This window comes from Panonychus citri, unplaced genomic scaffold (assembly GCF_014898815.1).
Source record: "Panonychus citri isolate SS breed McGregor unplaced genomic scaffold, ASM1489881v1 Contig00103, whole genome shotgun sequence".
NCBI classification, from domain to species: Eukaryota; Metazoa; Arthropoda; class Arachnida; order Trombidiformes; family Tetranychidae; genus Panonychus; species Panonychus citri.
Window position 1 is genome coordinate 14,418 of NW_026515508.1, and position 15,913 is coordinate 30,330.

Consider the following 15,913-nt stretch of genomic DNA (forward strand, 5'->3'; position numbering starts at 1 on the left):
AAACTAGATCGTCTAAAAGTGTTCATTGGAAATGCCAGATAATGCAAGATCCACGTTTGACCTTCAAATTTATATTTAGGTAAATCTGAGAGATTAGTATATCGCCGATAGAAAGTTACTGCAGCAGTAAGATCTTACAAATGATTATAATTAGAAATATTTAATCATCAAAATAGATTAGGCTGCTGGACTTGTTGGAAACGTTTAAATAGATCACTGAGTTTTCCTTAAATTGTTTTTGTTGTTGAGAATACATTTGTACTGATTAATTGGTGGATCAACAAGTTATAATCATAACTTGTAAATTGTGAATCCTTGATTATTTAGTGAAAATTTTTAACTTCGTCAATTCAAACTCAAATTTAACTGTTCAACGGCCGGAATTTGAATCTATTTCGTGGACTCCATGATGTACAACCTTCCTTGAACCACCAACCAACAAAATCTTTATATTGACGGTTACATGATACATTTGATTGTCTTAATTGTAGATCTTTGGTTGATGATGAAAATGAAAATCCACTTTGGGTTGATTGTTTCAATCTGGAGCATATTTGGCAAAGAACTATCCGATAATCGTTATTGTCGATCGTATACCGAGATTTCCACTCAAAATAGGAATTGTATCTTTTCTCATCGTTAGATAGACTTCGTAATAACATTGCAAGTATCGAGGTGATTTAAATGAAAGCGCATCGATGTACGAATGATTTGGTAAAACTGATGAATAATTGGCTCCACCAAGAACAATGGGAATGATTGTGTAATTAAGAAGATTGATTATCTTCTCGGTATAATAATCGGTACAGATTGAATTCTCGAAAGACAAGTAGTATCGATATTTTTCTCAAAATATTCGTAACAATATGATCCCTCGGAACGTGGACATTTGTATGGACCACATTCACCATAAATGTCAACATCAATGTAACGAGCTAACTCTTTGACATATTCATCTCTTCCTGATTCGGCCCTACAACGTGAAACCATCCAGACTACATTACGACTTTTCTGAGAAAAGGTAACATTAGTTTTGTCTGATTCAAAAGATTCATTCTTTGGTAAAATAAATCCATATGGTGTTGGAAAGTCTGAATCAGCTCGATAACTGGACCAACAATCAACGTAATTAGAGAAGCGGTTAATTCAGATAGTCTATGTGTGTTAGCTGGAGACTCTAGATGATGCAAGATCCACGTTTGACCTTCAAATTTATACTTAGGCAAATCTGAGAGATTAGTATGTCGCCAATAGAAAATAACAACTTTCGCCTGTGCAAAGAGACTTCGATTTCGGTGACAATACAATCACAGTCTAAAGGTAAATTGGTTGATTCGTTCCATGAACCACAGTTAAAGGTAACGGTCCATATTAGGATAATCGGTGGTGAAAGAGGATAAATGGTTGTTGAAAATGCAAGTGAGACTCGGATTGATCGAGCAAATGATCGATTGATGAAGAAATAGGTAAAATAAAGGCAGAAGATGAGACCGATAATAACCAGAGTCCATTTCTTACGTCTTTGTGATGAGTGTGAATTTCGGTTTAACCGGTTAATTCGATTATTATATAGTAACTGGACTTCGTCCATTTGCAAGTTCGTAAAGCTTTCGATTGGAAAACGACCAAAGGAGAGAGAGAATAAAAAAGATGACTGTGGATCCAAAAAATGAAGAAATTAGTTAGTAACCTGTTGGATTGGGTGGACTCGAAAAATAGATCAAAACTCTTTGCGATTAGAAGGTGAATGTGAATTAGATTCGAACAATTTAACTTACGAGAAGGGAAAACGAAAAGAGAGACAATTTGTTAGGTTTAATTAAACTAAAGATTTTTAATTACAACTTTTTACCTTTTTTTCTCTTTTTTTCCTCTTCCGTTTTCGTCTACACCTCAATTTACACACCGGTCTCATTATTTGGTTGTTGATTGTACATACACGATACTCATAATTACAGTAAACAATTACTGGTGCATCGATATTAATCCAATGTAATGTATTAATATTTAGCTAATTGTTGTTCATCAATTTTGACACACTATTTGATTATTGTTTGGTTATTGTCTTTGATTATTTGATCAACTATCGGGTGAGCGAAAATGAGTGAGTATCTCAAGAATGGTAGGTTCTAGAATAAAGTTCAAAGCGTCATTGAAAGCGCCATCGATCAAATATTAATGAGTAATTTTTTCAAAACTTTCGAAGTTCAAATACAACTGTGGTTCTTATTTAAAGGCCAAAATCGCGATTTTCTACATGAGAAATTTATAATGGGGAAGTTATCGAGCCGTCAACCGTTCGCTTTTCAGGCCACTCGATTTCTCGAGAACCGTACGTCCTAAGAAAAAAAGCCGAACATTTTTGGACTCAGCGTAAAACTCACTTTCTCAAAATGTACAGAAACGTAGGTCTAAAACCTAAGGTTCGTGAGTTACTCACTCATCTTTGGTCACCCGATATTATTTCTTATCAATGGTTATAATTATAAATGTTTAATCGTCCAAGTAGATTAGATAAATTAACTTGTTGGGAAAGTTTAATAATTTTGTTTTCTTTTAACTGTTGTTAACAATTATTGCGATTTTTATATCAAGATTTAAGAAAAACTATTAATAGTAATCGTACAGAAATGCTAAAAGTATTAGCAGAAAGAACACAAAAATCGTCAACAACACGTCCGAATAGAACCAATGTAAAAGGGGGTCAGGTCAAGAGTCATTAGTTAATGAAGAAGAAAGTTAAATTAAAATAATTAAATTACAAAAAAGCCAGAAAAGACATTCGTTCACATTCATGAATTCAATTTCTCAAAATTTCATAGACAAAGCGATCTTGTTGATCGCATGATTTTCCTTGGATAATAAACTCGATAATTATTTGTCTCAAACTTATATTTCATAGTTTTATAATTTTTATTAATTCCTCGTTAGAAATTTTGAATTTATCTGAACTAGAAGTCGAGTTATAATCAACTGATTATTGTCTTTAAACTTTTGGAGAGGACTGTATGTGAGCTCAGGTGAATCTTTGGAACTATTTTATTTGTTTTTTCTTTTTCCTTGTTCACTTGACCATCTATTTTTAGACGATTGCCGGAATCGATTAATTTGGATTCCTCGATGTCAACCATGAGTTCAGTTTAGTGCTGAAGGTTGGAATAAATCAATTTGGTACTTATAATTTGTAATTATAATTGAGATTAATTACAAACAAAAGCCATGATGGTGGTTATGATCAATTAACTAGAAATAATTTAGATCTTGATTGTTTTCTGAAAGTCGTTTCTATGACTTTTTCCTTGTGAATTCAAGTTCAATCGCATGACTATGACCAGAACTTGAATTGATTTATTGGAGTCCATGATTTACATGAGGTTTCATTATACCACCAACTAAACAAATCTTTATCTGGATGGTTACATAATACATTTGATCGTCTTAATTGATGGTGATCTTTGGTTGATGATGAAAATGAAAATCCACTTTGGGTTGATTGTTTCAATCTGGAGCATATTTGGCAAAAAAGTGTTCGATAATCGTTATTGTTAATCGTGAAGCGAGATTTCCACTCAAAATAGGAATTGTATCTTTTCTCATCGGCAGATAGACTTCGTAATAACATTGCCAAGTATCGAGGTGATTTAAATGAAAGAGCATCGATATACGAATGATTTGGTAAAACTGATGAATAATTGGCTCCACCAAGAACAATCGGAATGATTGTGTAATTAAGAAGATTGATTATCTTCTCGGTATAATAATCGGTACAGATTGAATTCTCGAAAGACAAGTAGTATCGATACTTTTTCTCAAAATATTCGTAACAATGTGATCCCTCGGAACGTGGACATTTGAATGGACCACAATCACCATAAATGTCAACATCGATGTAACGAGCTAACTCTTTGACATATTCATCTCTTCCCGATGGGGCTCCACAATTAGAAACCATCCAGGCCACATTACGACTTTTATTTACAAAGAAAGCATTAGGAGCATTAACTTGGTTCGATTTTTCAGATTTATGAGATTCATTATTTGGTAAAATAAATCCATATGGTGTTGGAAAGTCTGAATCAGTTCGATAACTGGACCAACAATCAACGTAATTAGAGAACGCGGTTAATTCAGATCGTCTATGTGTGTGTATTGGAGATTCCATATGATGCCAGATCCACGTTTGACCTTCAAATTTATATTTAGGCAAATCTGAGAGATCAGTATTCCTCCAATAGAAAAGCACAACTTTCGCTTGAGGTAAGAGACTTCGATTTCGAGTGACAATACAATCACAGTCTAAAGGTAAATTGGTTGATTCGTTCCATGAACCACAGTTAAAGGTAACGGTCCATATTAGGATAATCGGTGGTGACAGAGGATAAATGATAGTTGAAAAAGCAGGTGAGACTTGGATTGAACGAGAAAATAAATTGATAAAAAAATACGTAAAACTGAGGCAAAAGAGTAGACCGATAATAACAAGAATCCATTTTTTACGTCTTTTTGATGAGTATAAATTTCGGGTTAACTGTTTAAATTGATTATTGTATAGTAATTGAACTTCAACCATTTACGTTATACTAAAGACTTCGGTTCGAAAAAGAAATGATAATGGGAGAGAGAAAGAGAATAGACTTGGAGATGATGAGAAAAAAATGAAGAGATTAGTTGATAATCTGGTATATTAAGTGGACTCGAAAATAGATCAAAACTCTTTGCGATTAGAAGGTGAATATTAATGAGATTCGAACAATTTAACTTACGAGAAGGGAAAACGAAAAGAGAGACAATTTGTTAGGTTTAATTAAACTAAAGATCTTTAATTACAACTTTTTACCTTTTTTTCTCTTTTTTTCCTCTTCCGTTTTCGTCTACACCTCAATTTACACACCGGTCTCATTATTTGGTTGTTGATTGTACATACACGATACTCATAATTACAGTAAACAATTACCGGTGCATCGATATTAATCCAATGTAATAAGTGTAAGTTAGTTGTTCATCTATTTTGATTATCTTTGCTTTTGACTTTGATTATTTGATTAACTATTTCTTATTAATGGCTAAAATCATAGATTTTTAATTGTTCAAATAGATTAAGTTAAGATTTTAGTTTAACTAAATCTTTTGTTGATAATCATATCCATTTTATTCAAAGATATCAATGACTTCCTATTTCTATCAGAAAAGTTAATTGTTGTTCATTAATTTTGACACATTATTGATTATTGTTTTTCTCTGTGATTATTTGATTAACTACATTTCTTTTTAATGTTTAATTGTCCAAATATTATAATAGATTAGGTTAATGAACTTGTTGGAAAAGTTAAACTGAATCATGCTGTTTCCATTATAAATATTATTGTTGTTAATCCGATCGCATTGATTGCTCAGTGGATTAAAAAATTATAATTATAACTTGTAAATAGTGAAACTAGATCTTGATTGATTAGTGAGCTTTTTCAATTCAAGTTCAAATTGAACTTCTCAATGACCAGAGCTTGAATTGATTTATCGGAGTCCATGATTTACACGAGGTTTCATTATACCACCAATAAGCCAAATCTTTATCTGGGTGGTTACATAATACATTTGATTGTTTTAATTGTAGATCTTTGGTTGATGGTGAGGACACAAATCCACTTTGTGTTAATTGTTTTAATCTGGAGCATATTTTGCAGGAAAGTGTTCGATAATCGTTAGTTTTGACTGTGAATCGAGATTTCCATTCAAAATAGGAATTGTATCTTTTCTCGTCGTTAGATAGACTCAGTAAAAGCATTGCTAAATCTCGAGGTGATTTAAATGAAAGCGCATCGATATACGAATGATTTGGTAAAACGTATGAATAATTACCTCCACCAAGAACTATGGGAATGATTGTGTAATTAAGAAGATTGATTATCTTCTCGGTATAATAATCGGTACAAATTGAATTCTCGAAAGATAAGTAGTATCGATACTTTTTCTCAATATACTGGTAACAATATGATCCCTTGGAACGTGGACATTTGTATGGACCACAATCACCATAAATGTCAACATCAATGTAACGAGCTAACTCTTTGACATATTCATCTCTTCCCGATGGGGCTCCGCAATTAGAAACCATCCAGGCCACGTTACGACTTTTATTTACAAAGAAAGCATTAGGAGCATTAACTTGGTTCGATTTTTCAGATTTATGAGATTCATTATTTGGTAAAATAAATCCATATGGTGTTGGAAAGTCTGAATCAGCTCGATAACTGGACCAACAATCAACGTAATTAGAGAAAGCGGTTAATTCAGATCGTCTATGTGTGTATTGGAGATTCCATATGATGCCAGATCCACGTTTGACCTTTAAATTTATATTTAGGTAAATCTGTGATATTAGTGTTTCGCCAATAGAAAAGCACAACTTTCGCTTGAGGTAAGAGACTTCGATTTCGAGTGACAATACAATCACAGTCTAAAGGTAAATTGGTTGATTCGTTCCATGAACCACAGTTAAAGGTAACGGTCCATATTAAGATAATCGGTGATGAAAAAGGATAAATGGTTGTTGGTGAGACTCTGATTGAACGAGAAGATAGATTGATAACAAAATAGGTAAAACTGAGGCAAAAGAGTAGACCGATAATAAACAGAGTCCATTTTTTACGTCTTTTTGATGAATTAAGTGAATTTCGGTTTAGCTGATTAGTTCGTTTATTGTGTAATAATTGAACCTCATCCATTTGCGAGATAGTAAAGCTTTCGATCGGAAAAAGTAATGGCCAGGGGAGAGAGAGAGAGAATAGACTTTGACTTGGAGATGATGAAAAAAAGATGATCTTCGATCCAAAGAATGAAAAATTAGTTGATAATCTGGTGGTGGTAATATTATGTGGACATGAGAAAAACAGATCAGTTGCAATTATCACGATTGTTTAGAGAGGGAATATGAATAAGACTTGGATAATTAGAGATAGAAAAATAGATAATTCTTTAGGTTTAATTAAACTAAAGATCTTCCATTACAGCTTTCTCTCTCTCTCTCTTTCTTTCCTCTTCCTTTTTCGTTGTCATCACAGTTTACACACCGGTCTCATGATTGGCGAGATTCCTAATTACAGTAAACAGCCACTGGTGAATCGATTGAAATCTAAAAAAAGGTATTCGGCTAATTATTGTTCTCGACGTTAATCATATTCATATCATTGTTTATTAGTAGAGATCAATTTCTTCCTGAATCAGACATTGCAACGTTTCCGATTTTATTTATTGTAAAAAAGATCAATTGAAAATTCGATTGAAAAACAACCTTTTTTTTCAATGGGTCATTTCATTAACTGAATTTATCGATCGATCTGAGAGCTGATTCACAAGAACAAAAAATTTCATGACGATAATACTGTTTAATAACAAAAATTTTTACAACTTCAGAATACATGATAATCGAATTCAAGACAATGGATCCATTTGGAGATGGAAGCGATTAGATTTTGATTTGAAACCACTTTTACATGTAATTGTCTTCTTAATGAGAAAGTTACTGACTTGTGAGAAAATCTGTAACAATTATACTGTTGAAATAGTGGAACTAGATCTTGATTGTTTAGTGAAAATCTTTGCTTAATGTTTTGCCAGTTCAAGTCGAAATTGAACTGTTCAGTTACTTGACTATAACCAGAATTTGAATCGATTCCATGGACTCCATGACTTACACCATCCTTCATTGTACCACCAATTATCCAAGTCTTTATGTCGACGATTACATAATACATTTGATGATAAAAATTCATTTTGAGTTAACTGTTTCAATTTGGGACATATTTGGCAAGAAAGTGTTCGGTAATCGTTATTGTTGACTGTGAATCGAGATTTCCACTCAAAATATGAATTATATCTTCTCTCATCTGCAGATAAACTCAGTAATAACATCGCCAAGTCTCGAGGTGATTTAAATGAAAGCGCATCAATATACGAATGATTGGTAAAACGTATGAATAATTACCTCCACCAAGAACAATCGGAATGATTGTGTAATTAAGAAGATTGAGTAGTTTCTCTGTAAAATAATCGTTACAAATTGAATTCTCGAAAGACAAGTAGTATCGATACTTTTTCTCAAAATATTCGTAACAATGTGATCCCTCGGAACGTGGACATTTGAATGGACCACATTCACCATAAATGTCAACATCAATGTAACGAGCTAACTCTTCAACATATTCATGCCTTCCCGAAGGAGCATGACAATGTGAAACCATCCAGACCACATTACGACTTTTCTTTGAAAAGGAACACTAACTTCATCTGATTGATGAGATTCATTTTTTGGTGAAAAAAAACCATATGGAGTTGGAAAATCAGAATTAGCTCGATAACTGGACCAACAATCAACGTAATCAGAGAAAACAGGTAATTCAGAGCGTCTACGTGTGTGTATCGGTGATTCCATAGTATGCCAGATCCACGTTTGACCTTCAAATTTATATTCAGGCAAATCTGAGATTAGTATTACGCCAATAGAAAATAACAACTTTCGCTTGAGGTAAGAGACTTCGATTTCGAGTGACAATACAATCACAGTCTAAAGGCACATCCGTTGTTCCTATCCATGAATCGAAAGGAGGAGTCCATAGGATGATAATCGGTGGAGAAGGAGGATAAACGAGCGGAGGAAATGCAGTTGGAATTGACACTCGGACTAATGGATGAGCTGATCCATGCGATTTATTTCCTGGATTGACGAGAAAATAGCCCAAATAGAGGCAAAAAAGGAGACCAACAATGAACAAAATCCACTTTTTACGTCTTTGTAATGAGAATGAATGACAAGAATTTCGAGTCAACTTATTAATTCGTTTATTGTGTAATAATTGAACTTCATCCATTTGCGACCTACTAAATATTTAGTTTGTAAAAAGAAATGACCAGAGAGAGAGAGAGAGAGAGAGAGAGAGAGAGAGAGAGAGAGAGAGAGAATAGACTTGGAGTTGATGAGAAAAAAATGAATAAATTGATAGCCGTTAGATTAAGTGGACTCGAACAAGAGCAAAACTCGTTGCGATTAGAAGGTGAATATGAGATGAGATTCAGATAATTCATTCAAAGAAAAGGGAAAATGAAAAGAGACAATTCGTTTGGTTTAATTAAACTAAAGATCTTTAATTAAAACTTTCTCTTTCTTTTTCTCTTTCCTCTTCCTTTTCTGTTGTCATCACAATTTACACACCGGTCTCATTATTTGGTTGTTGACTGTACATAAACGATACTCCAAATTACAGTAAACAATTACTGGTGCATCGATGTTAATCCAATGTAATGTATTTAGCTAATTGTTGTTCTCATTGATAATCATATTCATTTTGTTAAAAGATATCAATGACTTCCTTATTTAGTTTCTATCAGATAAGTTAATTGTTGTTCATCCATTTTGATTATCTTTGTTTTTGTTTTTGTCTTTGATTATTTGATTAACTACATTTCTTATTAGTGGTTAGAATTATAGATTTTTAATTGTTCAAATAGATTAAGTTAGGATTTTAGTTTAACTTAATCATTTGTTTCCATTTAATTGTTGTTAATCCGATCGTATTGATTTGTCAGCTGATTAACAGTAACTAATCAATGGATTTAAAAATTATCAATAGTCTTAATCAGTTTCGATATTGATTGTTGACAAAGAAAATATTCAATTACTTGAATGTAAACAATCAGTTGATCAACTAATTAACTTAATTGATTCAATTTGTTGGCTACGAATTAATTTCTATCCTTTAATTGTCATGTTTCCTCATCACAATCAACTAATTTGTATCAACCATGTATCATTATTATTATTGTTGCTTTTATTATCATTACATTGTAACAATTAAATCAATCATGACCAATTAATGTAATTAAAGTTAACACATGATTGATAAATAATAATTGTAATCATTATATTGCCTTTGAATTTAAACAGTTAACAATTAACTAGTCAATTCTTGATTCACCAATGTCAATGTCTTATCCCAACGATTCAAGGTTAGATTACAATTAATCAGTCATTAATTAATAAAATCAACACACAGAGAGAGATTATCTAACAATTAAAATACTCACAGTTAAGATAATTGTAATTACTACAGATGGGTAATCCTTTTAATTACCTTGATTATCATCAAGTTGATTAACTAAATTAAAGATTTGAGAAAACAAACTTTTTTTTTCAACAAATTAGTCTTAATTGTAATTAAGTATAATAAACATTAACTAATTAATTACATTAATCATTTCTTTTTTTCGTTAATTGTTTAATCAAACGGAGGAAGAGGGAAAAAATTAAATGAGTAAACACATTGAAGACCTTTAGAGGTTAATAAAAAAACCAATTACAATCATAATTAAGTGGTAACAATTAATATCGTAATAATTTACTAGTCAAATATGTATACACACAAACATATGTATATACAGTTTTAGTAGTGTAATTAACTAAATTGTCTAATCAATTTTGATCATTGTTATAACTATTATAATAACTAAATTAGATGTTCGATTGTAACTCTGATCAGCTTTGTTGTTAATTGTTACAATTGATTCCTCGTGTATTCTGAATGTTGACAATCAATTTGTATCTTTTGATTTCATATCTTCCTTTGGCTTTGTTTTTGTATAGTAAATGAAGTGGGAAAATTTTCAATGATAAATTATCATGAAAATGAATGAAAACAATCAGTTAATTGTAGTTATCTCTGTGTCATTGGAATTGATTTAGTTCGATGTATCTTTATGATCACTACCATCGATATATATATAATAGATTAATATGTGTGTTTGGAAAGTTCCGTTAGAATTATTTTCCCCTCCGGTGAGTTGATGTTGTGTCACTAAATTGTGGCTGTTGATGTTTATCCTCTTAATTGTGGTTCATTCTAGTATCCAAGATGATGAAAGTGGAAGTGACGATGAGAATGGTGACAATAATGATGACAATAATCGAGGAATATTATATATATATATATTATTGAGAGGATCGGGAGGAAGAGCATTTTCTAAATGGACTCAGGTCTCGTTTTTTACCAATCAAAGTTCAGTAATCCCGCCTGGCGGATGTTGATTATTTACAAATGCATTTAAGAGACGAAGGATGAGAGAGAAGGAGGTGGAAGAGGAAGTGGAAGAAAAATAAATGTCAGAAATGGATATAAATAAATGGATAGATAATGAATGAGGTTGGTGAACGTAAATGAAAATTAAATTGATAATAACAAGATAAAGATATTAATCAGGATGATTGAACTATGTTCATTAGGTTTGTCTATTTCATGTGTAGATTTGGTGTTGGATGATGTTGATGATAATGATGATGATGATTTACAGATTAACAACACCGAATCCATCTTCCTCTTCATTGGGATCACCATCGTCTAAGTACTTGCAGGATGAACCACAACAACAGTTACAACAAAGGATACATGGTGATGCGATTAGGAATAAGGGTGAGGCCAAAAGTAATAGTAAACCAAATCCAGCGAAAATAGCGATAACTTGAGTTCGATGCCAAATTACCGAAGGTCGGGAATGACCTAGCTTATTTTTACAAGGTCCTTTATCATAATGACGAAGTAAAAAATCATCCTGTAGATAAATGATAGAGAAAAATGAAAACAAAGATATTAATAAACTACGTCAGTAAGTTATTACTATTATGATAATAATTATCGTTATAAATTAACAAGGTTATGGATGATGAATAAAAAAAAACATCAACTACTCATTATTCAGTTGATTATCATGATCACCCTTTTCAAATGAATACTAATTCACTCTTTGGAAACTGTTAATAAAAGGAAAACTAATTCTCGGTTGATAGTTATGATTAAACTAATTGTCACACAGTTGAAGGAATAGCAAAAAGAAAATAATTTCAATCATGTAGATATAACTTTCTATTAATAGATTCGTCACCATTAGTAACGGATTTCCGGAGATTCATCATGATTGACCATTGATATTATCTATTGATGTCTTTTTTTGTGATATAATCATAATGTTTAAGGTTAATTGATTACAATTATAACTGTGATCATAATTGGAATTAATTAGTTTTTAAGTAAAAAAAAGGAGCTTAAATTTTTTAATGCAACTTAATTGTTATATCGGTGATGATTTTCTGATACAATTCATCTGATTGTTTCAAAATTTTGAATTTTCATCATCTTAATCAATCAAATTTTATCTTTTTCTTTATATCGATAATATAACCTACGATATCTATCATATGAATGAAATTTTCTCTCATTTGATTTTATGTAATAATAAGATTGGCCTGAAGACTCAATGGGATATCCACTTGAAGAGAAGGAAAAAAAAAGATTATTGATTGGAATCGACTGATAATGATGATGGAAGAGGAGAATAGACAGTTAGGTGGAAAAACAATTGTTTCGTGAGAAGAAAAAAATACTCAGTACATGATGAAAGGAAGAGAGAGAGAGAGAGAGAGAGAGAGAGAGAGAGAGAGAGAGAGTAAGGGTAAATTATCAATTTTCTAAATATAAAACAATGACTTTTTTATGGTTAATGGAGTTTTTTTTACTTCCTTTTTAATATTCAAAATTAGCTTTTGATCAACGAATCTAATTGCTGTTGATTAAAAGAGGCGAGAAAAGAAAATGTTGAAAAAATATCCAGATTGAAGATTGAGGTGATAATCTTATCATACTAATGATGATGATGAATGATGTAACATCATCAACAACGTTAATCATCAATGAGTCCAGTAGTTAAAATAGTTAATGGGTTAATCTGATGTTTCAATGTTGTGATGATGATGTTTTTCACAAGTAGAAAAACAATAGAGTTATTTGTTTCCACTTGGAGATGATTATCGATTTGATGTGAAAATTAATCATTTTAGTAACGCACATAGACATTCACATATGATTGGGATAATTTAGTTGATTGTTTTGTGAGAGAGGGAAGCAAAAAGTGACAAAAATAAAACACTAACCTCGAGTGATTGAAGGCAAAACCAGCAGAAAACGTGTTTACATTTACGGCACATCATTTGAGCGCATCCATCGTCTCTCTCAATCCAAACGGAGCATCGAGGGCAGCGTTTAATGTTATTGAGACGGTTTGGTGAGCCACTTTGATTGTTCAATAAAAGGGCAAGGTCATCATCTTCTCCTGAAGGCCAACATGAGGTTCCAGGGTGAAAGGGTTTTCGGCATAGGTTACAATAGGTTTCATTGCACTTTTGACAATAAAATGAGGCCTTGTCCAGTTCCGGTGAAACGTTTAGCGACATCTTTGTGGACTGAGTTGACTTTGATGAGGTAAATGATGATGATGAGGGCAGAGAAACAGTTTGACATTTTGTTATGGTGCAAATGTTAACACAGTTTGGCTTTGGACACCAGGTTCGATTGGGATCTTCATCTACTTCCTGGTATAATTTGTACTTTTTGTACAGATTAAATGTCTCCTCTGGTACCAATAATTGTATCTCTTGGGGAGTGAAACGATTTGGAGACATTGTTTTTATGAGAGATGTCATTAAACGATGATGATGATTAGGACCAGATGATGAGGAAATGTTATTATTACTAGCAGATGATGATAATGTTGAGGATGGATGTTGTTTCAATAATTTGATTATCTCTGGACAATTTGAATCAGGGCAAGTTAAATTACAAACATTATTGTTTTCCTTTATATTTATTGTCAGGTAAGTTTGTAGGCAATTGATACAGAAACGACATCCACAGGACCAAATTGTGTGCATCAATTGAGGTGATATCTCATTAAGACAGAGAGAGCATCGTTCAATTGAATCTAATTCACGATTTCTCAGGGTACCAATTGATGATTCATGACGATAATGATAACCAGATCGACGAGTTGAGGGAAGGTGAGATATTGAAGCTGATGAAGATGAAGTTAATTTACCACTTTTAGGAAAGAGACATTTACTTGATGATGAAATTGAATTATGATGAGAAGTGTTGACATTTGAATGATTCCTATGGTGATGGAGATGATTGTGAGGATGAGGATGATGATGGTGATTATGAGGGTGATTTAAGGATGAATGGTCATCGTTAATGTCAGGATTTAATGGTTCTTTTTCACCATTGTCCAGGTAAGACCATTTTGAAAATCGTCAATATCACCGAAACTGTAGGAAAGTTTCATTCGAAGGGTTGATTTTAAAGTTGATTCGGTTTCGGTGAGACGAGAGATAAATGGTTGGGTCACAGAACAAATTTTACTCGTTGGTTTAGCTGTACCTGGAATACTTTGACAGTCTAACCGTGAACCAGCTGATCGACTATTAGATCGAGATCCATCGAGTCCATTTCCATTTGAAGAAATTGTACCAACAGAATTTGATCCGTGATGTTGATTACTTTGATTATCTGAGGCTTCAGGGAAAATGGATGAAGATGATTTCTTTAAGAAAGGAACAGCTCGTTTCTTGAATAACCATTTGAAGGTGAAAAAATCAATTGCAGTTGAAGGTGTTGATGGTGATGATTGTTTCTTGGGGACACTAATTGATCCCAATTCAGTTGTGGTTGTTGTTGATTTACCTTTAGTACCAACGGTTAACGAGGGCATTGTTGTTGTTGATTGTTGAGACTGGAATATATTTGTATTGGTGTCAAAAGATTGTTGTTGTTGTTGTTGTTGTTGTGATGATTGTTGTGATTGTTGTATTGAAGGTGAAGTTGATAGTTCAATTGGAAGAGTTAGTAAATTGTCAAGCAGTTTACTAGTTACACTAGAACAATTAATGTTCTCACTTTGATCACTCATACTCTAATGATGGTAAAGATACTTAAATTATTCTTATTATCTGACTATCCTCTCCTTCACAATTATCACATACAATTAACTACTAATAAGTATAGTTGATAAAAGATAAAAATTGTCTCTCTCTCTCTCTCTCTTTTACCTGGTAAATATAATAATAATATTGTTCCTTAATGAGTGTTTGTATTATATAAACGTATTTATATAATACCTTATAACAAGATAAGGTTCAATTTTACAAACATCATTTGGTTGACAAATATATTAATTGTTTTGTTGTTGTTGTTGAATGTTCAGATGACTTTGCCTGGATATAATATTATTACTACGAGATGAGAGATATGAGATGATGACGATGAAAAGAGAAGATAATGAAAATGTTCACTATTTAAATGGAAAATAATAATCAATAGTAAACATTATCATTATAATTGTCCATTTAATCTTCATCTATAGTCAGTTGACCTACACCTTTTAGACCAAGAATCAATATGGATCCCATTTGATGGATGAACAACAAATTGAAAACAATTGCAGTAGAATAAAAGAAAATTTCCTGGAAACAGAGTTAACTTGATGATTAACAATTTAGACTCTATGGGAAGGAGAAAAAAAAACCAAAACAATTAAAGAGTATCCATTGTATGAACCACAAAAGTGATCGAGTTTAAAGTGAAAAGAAAACAAAAAATCAAAACAAATCCAACATTCGATTTATTTTGACGATAGATGTCACTAGTTGATCGATGTTCTCACAAGTAGACAAGTGAAAATTTGTAACTTGTCAATTAATGGAAATTACTAAATTGTAACCATTAATTAACTAAATCAATGTTTATAACCTGTTCCTAAGACAACAAAGAGACTCTAGAAAATACCAAACCAAAGGTAAGAGATTCAATAATAATGATAAAAGCGACAAAAACAAAAACAAAAACAAAACCATACATAACATTACATGGAAAAACTGAAAACAAATCTCCGTCGTGAATTAATAACGAAAATGGATCTCGTTGAGCAATTAGAAAAACTACCTCTTTGTGACATTATCAAAATGGGTCGTACATCTTTAATAGCTCATTTCAATTGACCGGATGTCGACGAAATTCTGGCGAAAACAAGCAGAAGAACAGAT

The 15,913-nt window shown here is 32.1% G+C and overlaps 3 protein-coding genes and 2 pseudogenes across 3 annotated transcripts; all 5 read right to left on the reverse strand.

Annotated features, from left to right (window-relative positions):
- Positions 1-19: 19 nt before the first annotated feature.
- On the reverse strand, positions 20-1,789 carry LOC128388844 (glycoprotein 3-alpha-L-fucosyltransferase A-like; annotated as a pseudogene).
- Positions 1,790-2,927: 1,138 nt separating this feature from the next.
- LOC128388846 (4-galactosyl-N-acetylglucosaminide 3-alpha-L-fucosyltransferase FUT6-like) lies at positions 2,928-4,785 on the reverse strand. Its single transcript, XM_053348304.1, has one exon. It carries the CDS (start codon positions 4,568-4,570, stop codon positions 3,326-3,328), a length of 1,245 nt encoding a protein of 414 aa, XP_053204279.1. The 5' UTR covers positions 4,571-4,785; the 3' UTR covers positions 2,928-3,325.
- A 505-nt stretch (positions 4,786-5,290) lies between these two features.
- On the reverse strand, positions 5,291-6,964 carry LOC128388828 (4-galactosyl-N-acetylglucosaminide 3-alpha-L-fucosyltransferase FUT6-like; annotated as a pseudogene).
- Positions 6,965-7,368: 404 nt separating this feature from the next.
- Positions 7,369-8,885, reverse strand: LOC128388829 (4-galactosyl-N-acetylglucosaminide 3-alpha-L-fucosyltransferase FUT5-like). The gene is given in 4 exon segments (XM_053348286.1): positions 7,369-7,958; positions 7,961-8,263; positions 8,266-8,477; positions 8,479-8,885. Coding segments are annotated over 4 exon segments (1,212 nt in total). The 5' UTR covers positions 8,865-8,885; the 3' UTR covers positions 7,369-7,647.
- Positions 8,886-10,358: 1,473 nt separating this feature from the next.
- Positions 10,359-15,449, reverse strand: LOC128388838 (putative uncharacterized protein DDB_G0277255). Its single transcript, XM_053348297.1, is given in 3 exon segments — positions 10,359-11,595; positions 12,971-14,124; positions 14,127-15,449. Coding segments are annotated over 3 exon segments (2,073 nt in total). The 5' UTR covers positions 14,782-15,449; the 3' UTR covers positions 10,359-11,331.
- Between the last annotated feature and the right edge of the window lie 464 nt (positions 15,450-15,913).

Coding starts and splice junctions, on each gene's coding strand:
- LOC128388846 (XM_053348304.1), bottom strand. CDS start 4,570: ATGGTTGAAGTTCAATTACTATACAATAATCAATTTAAACAGTTAACC.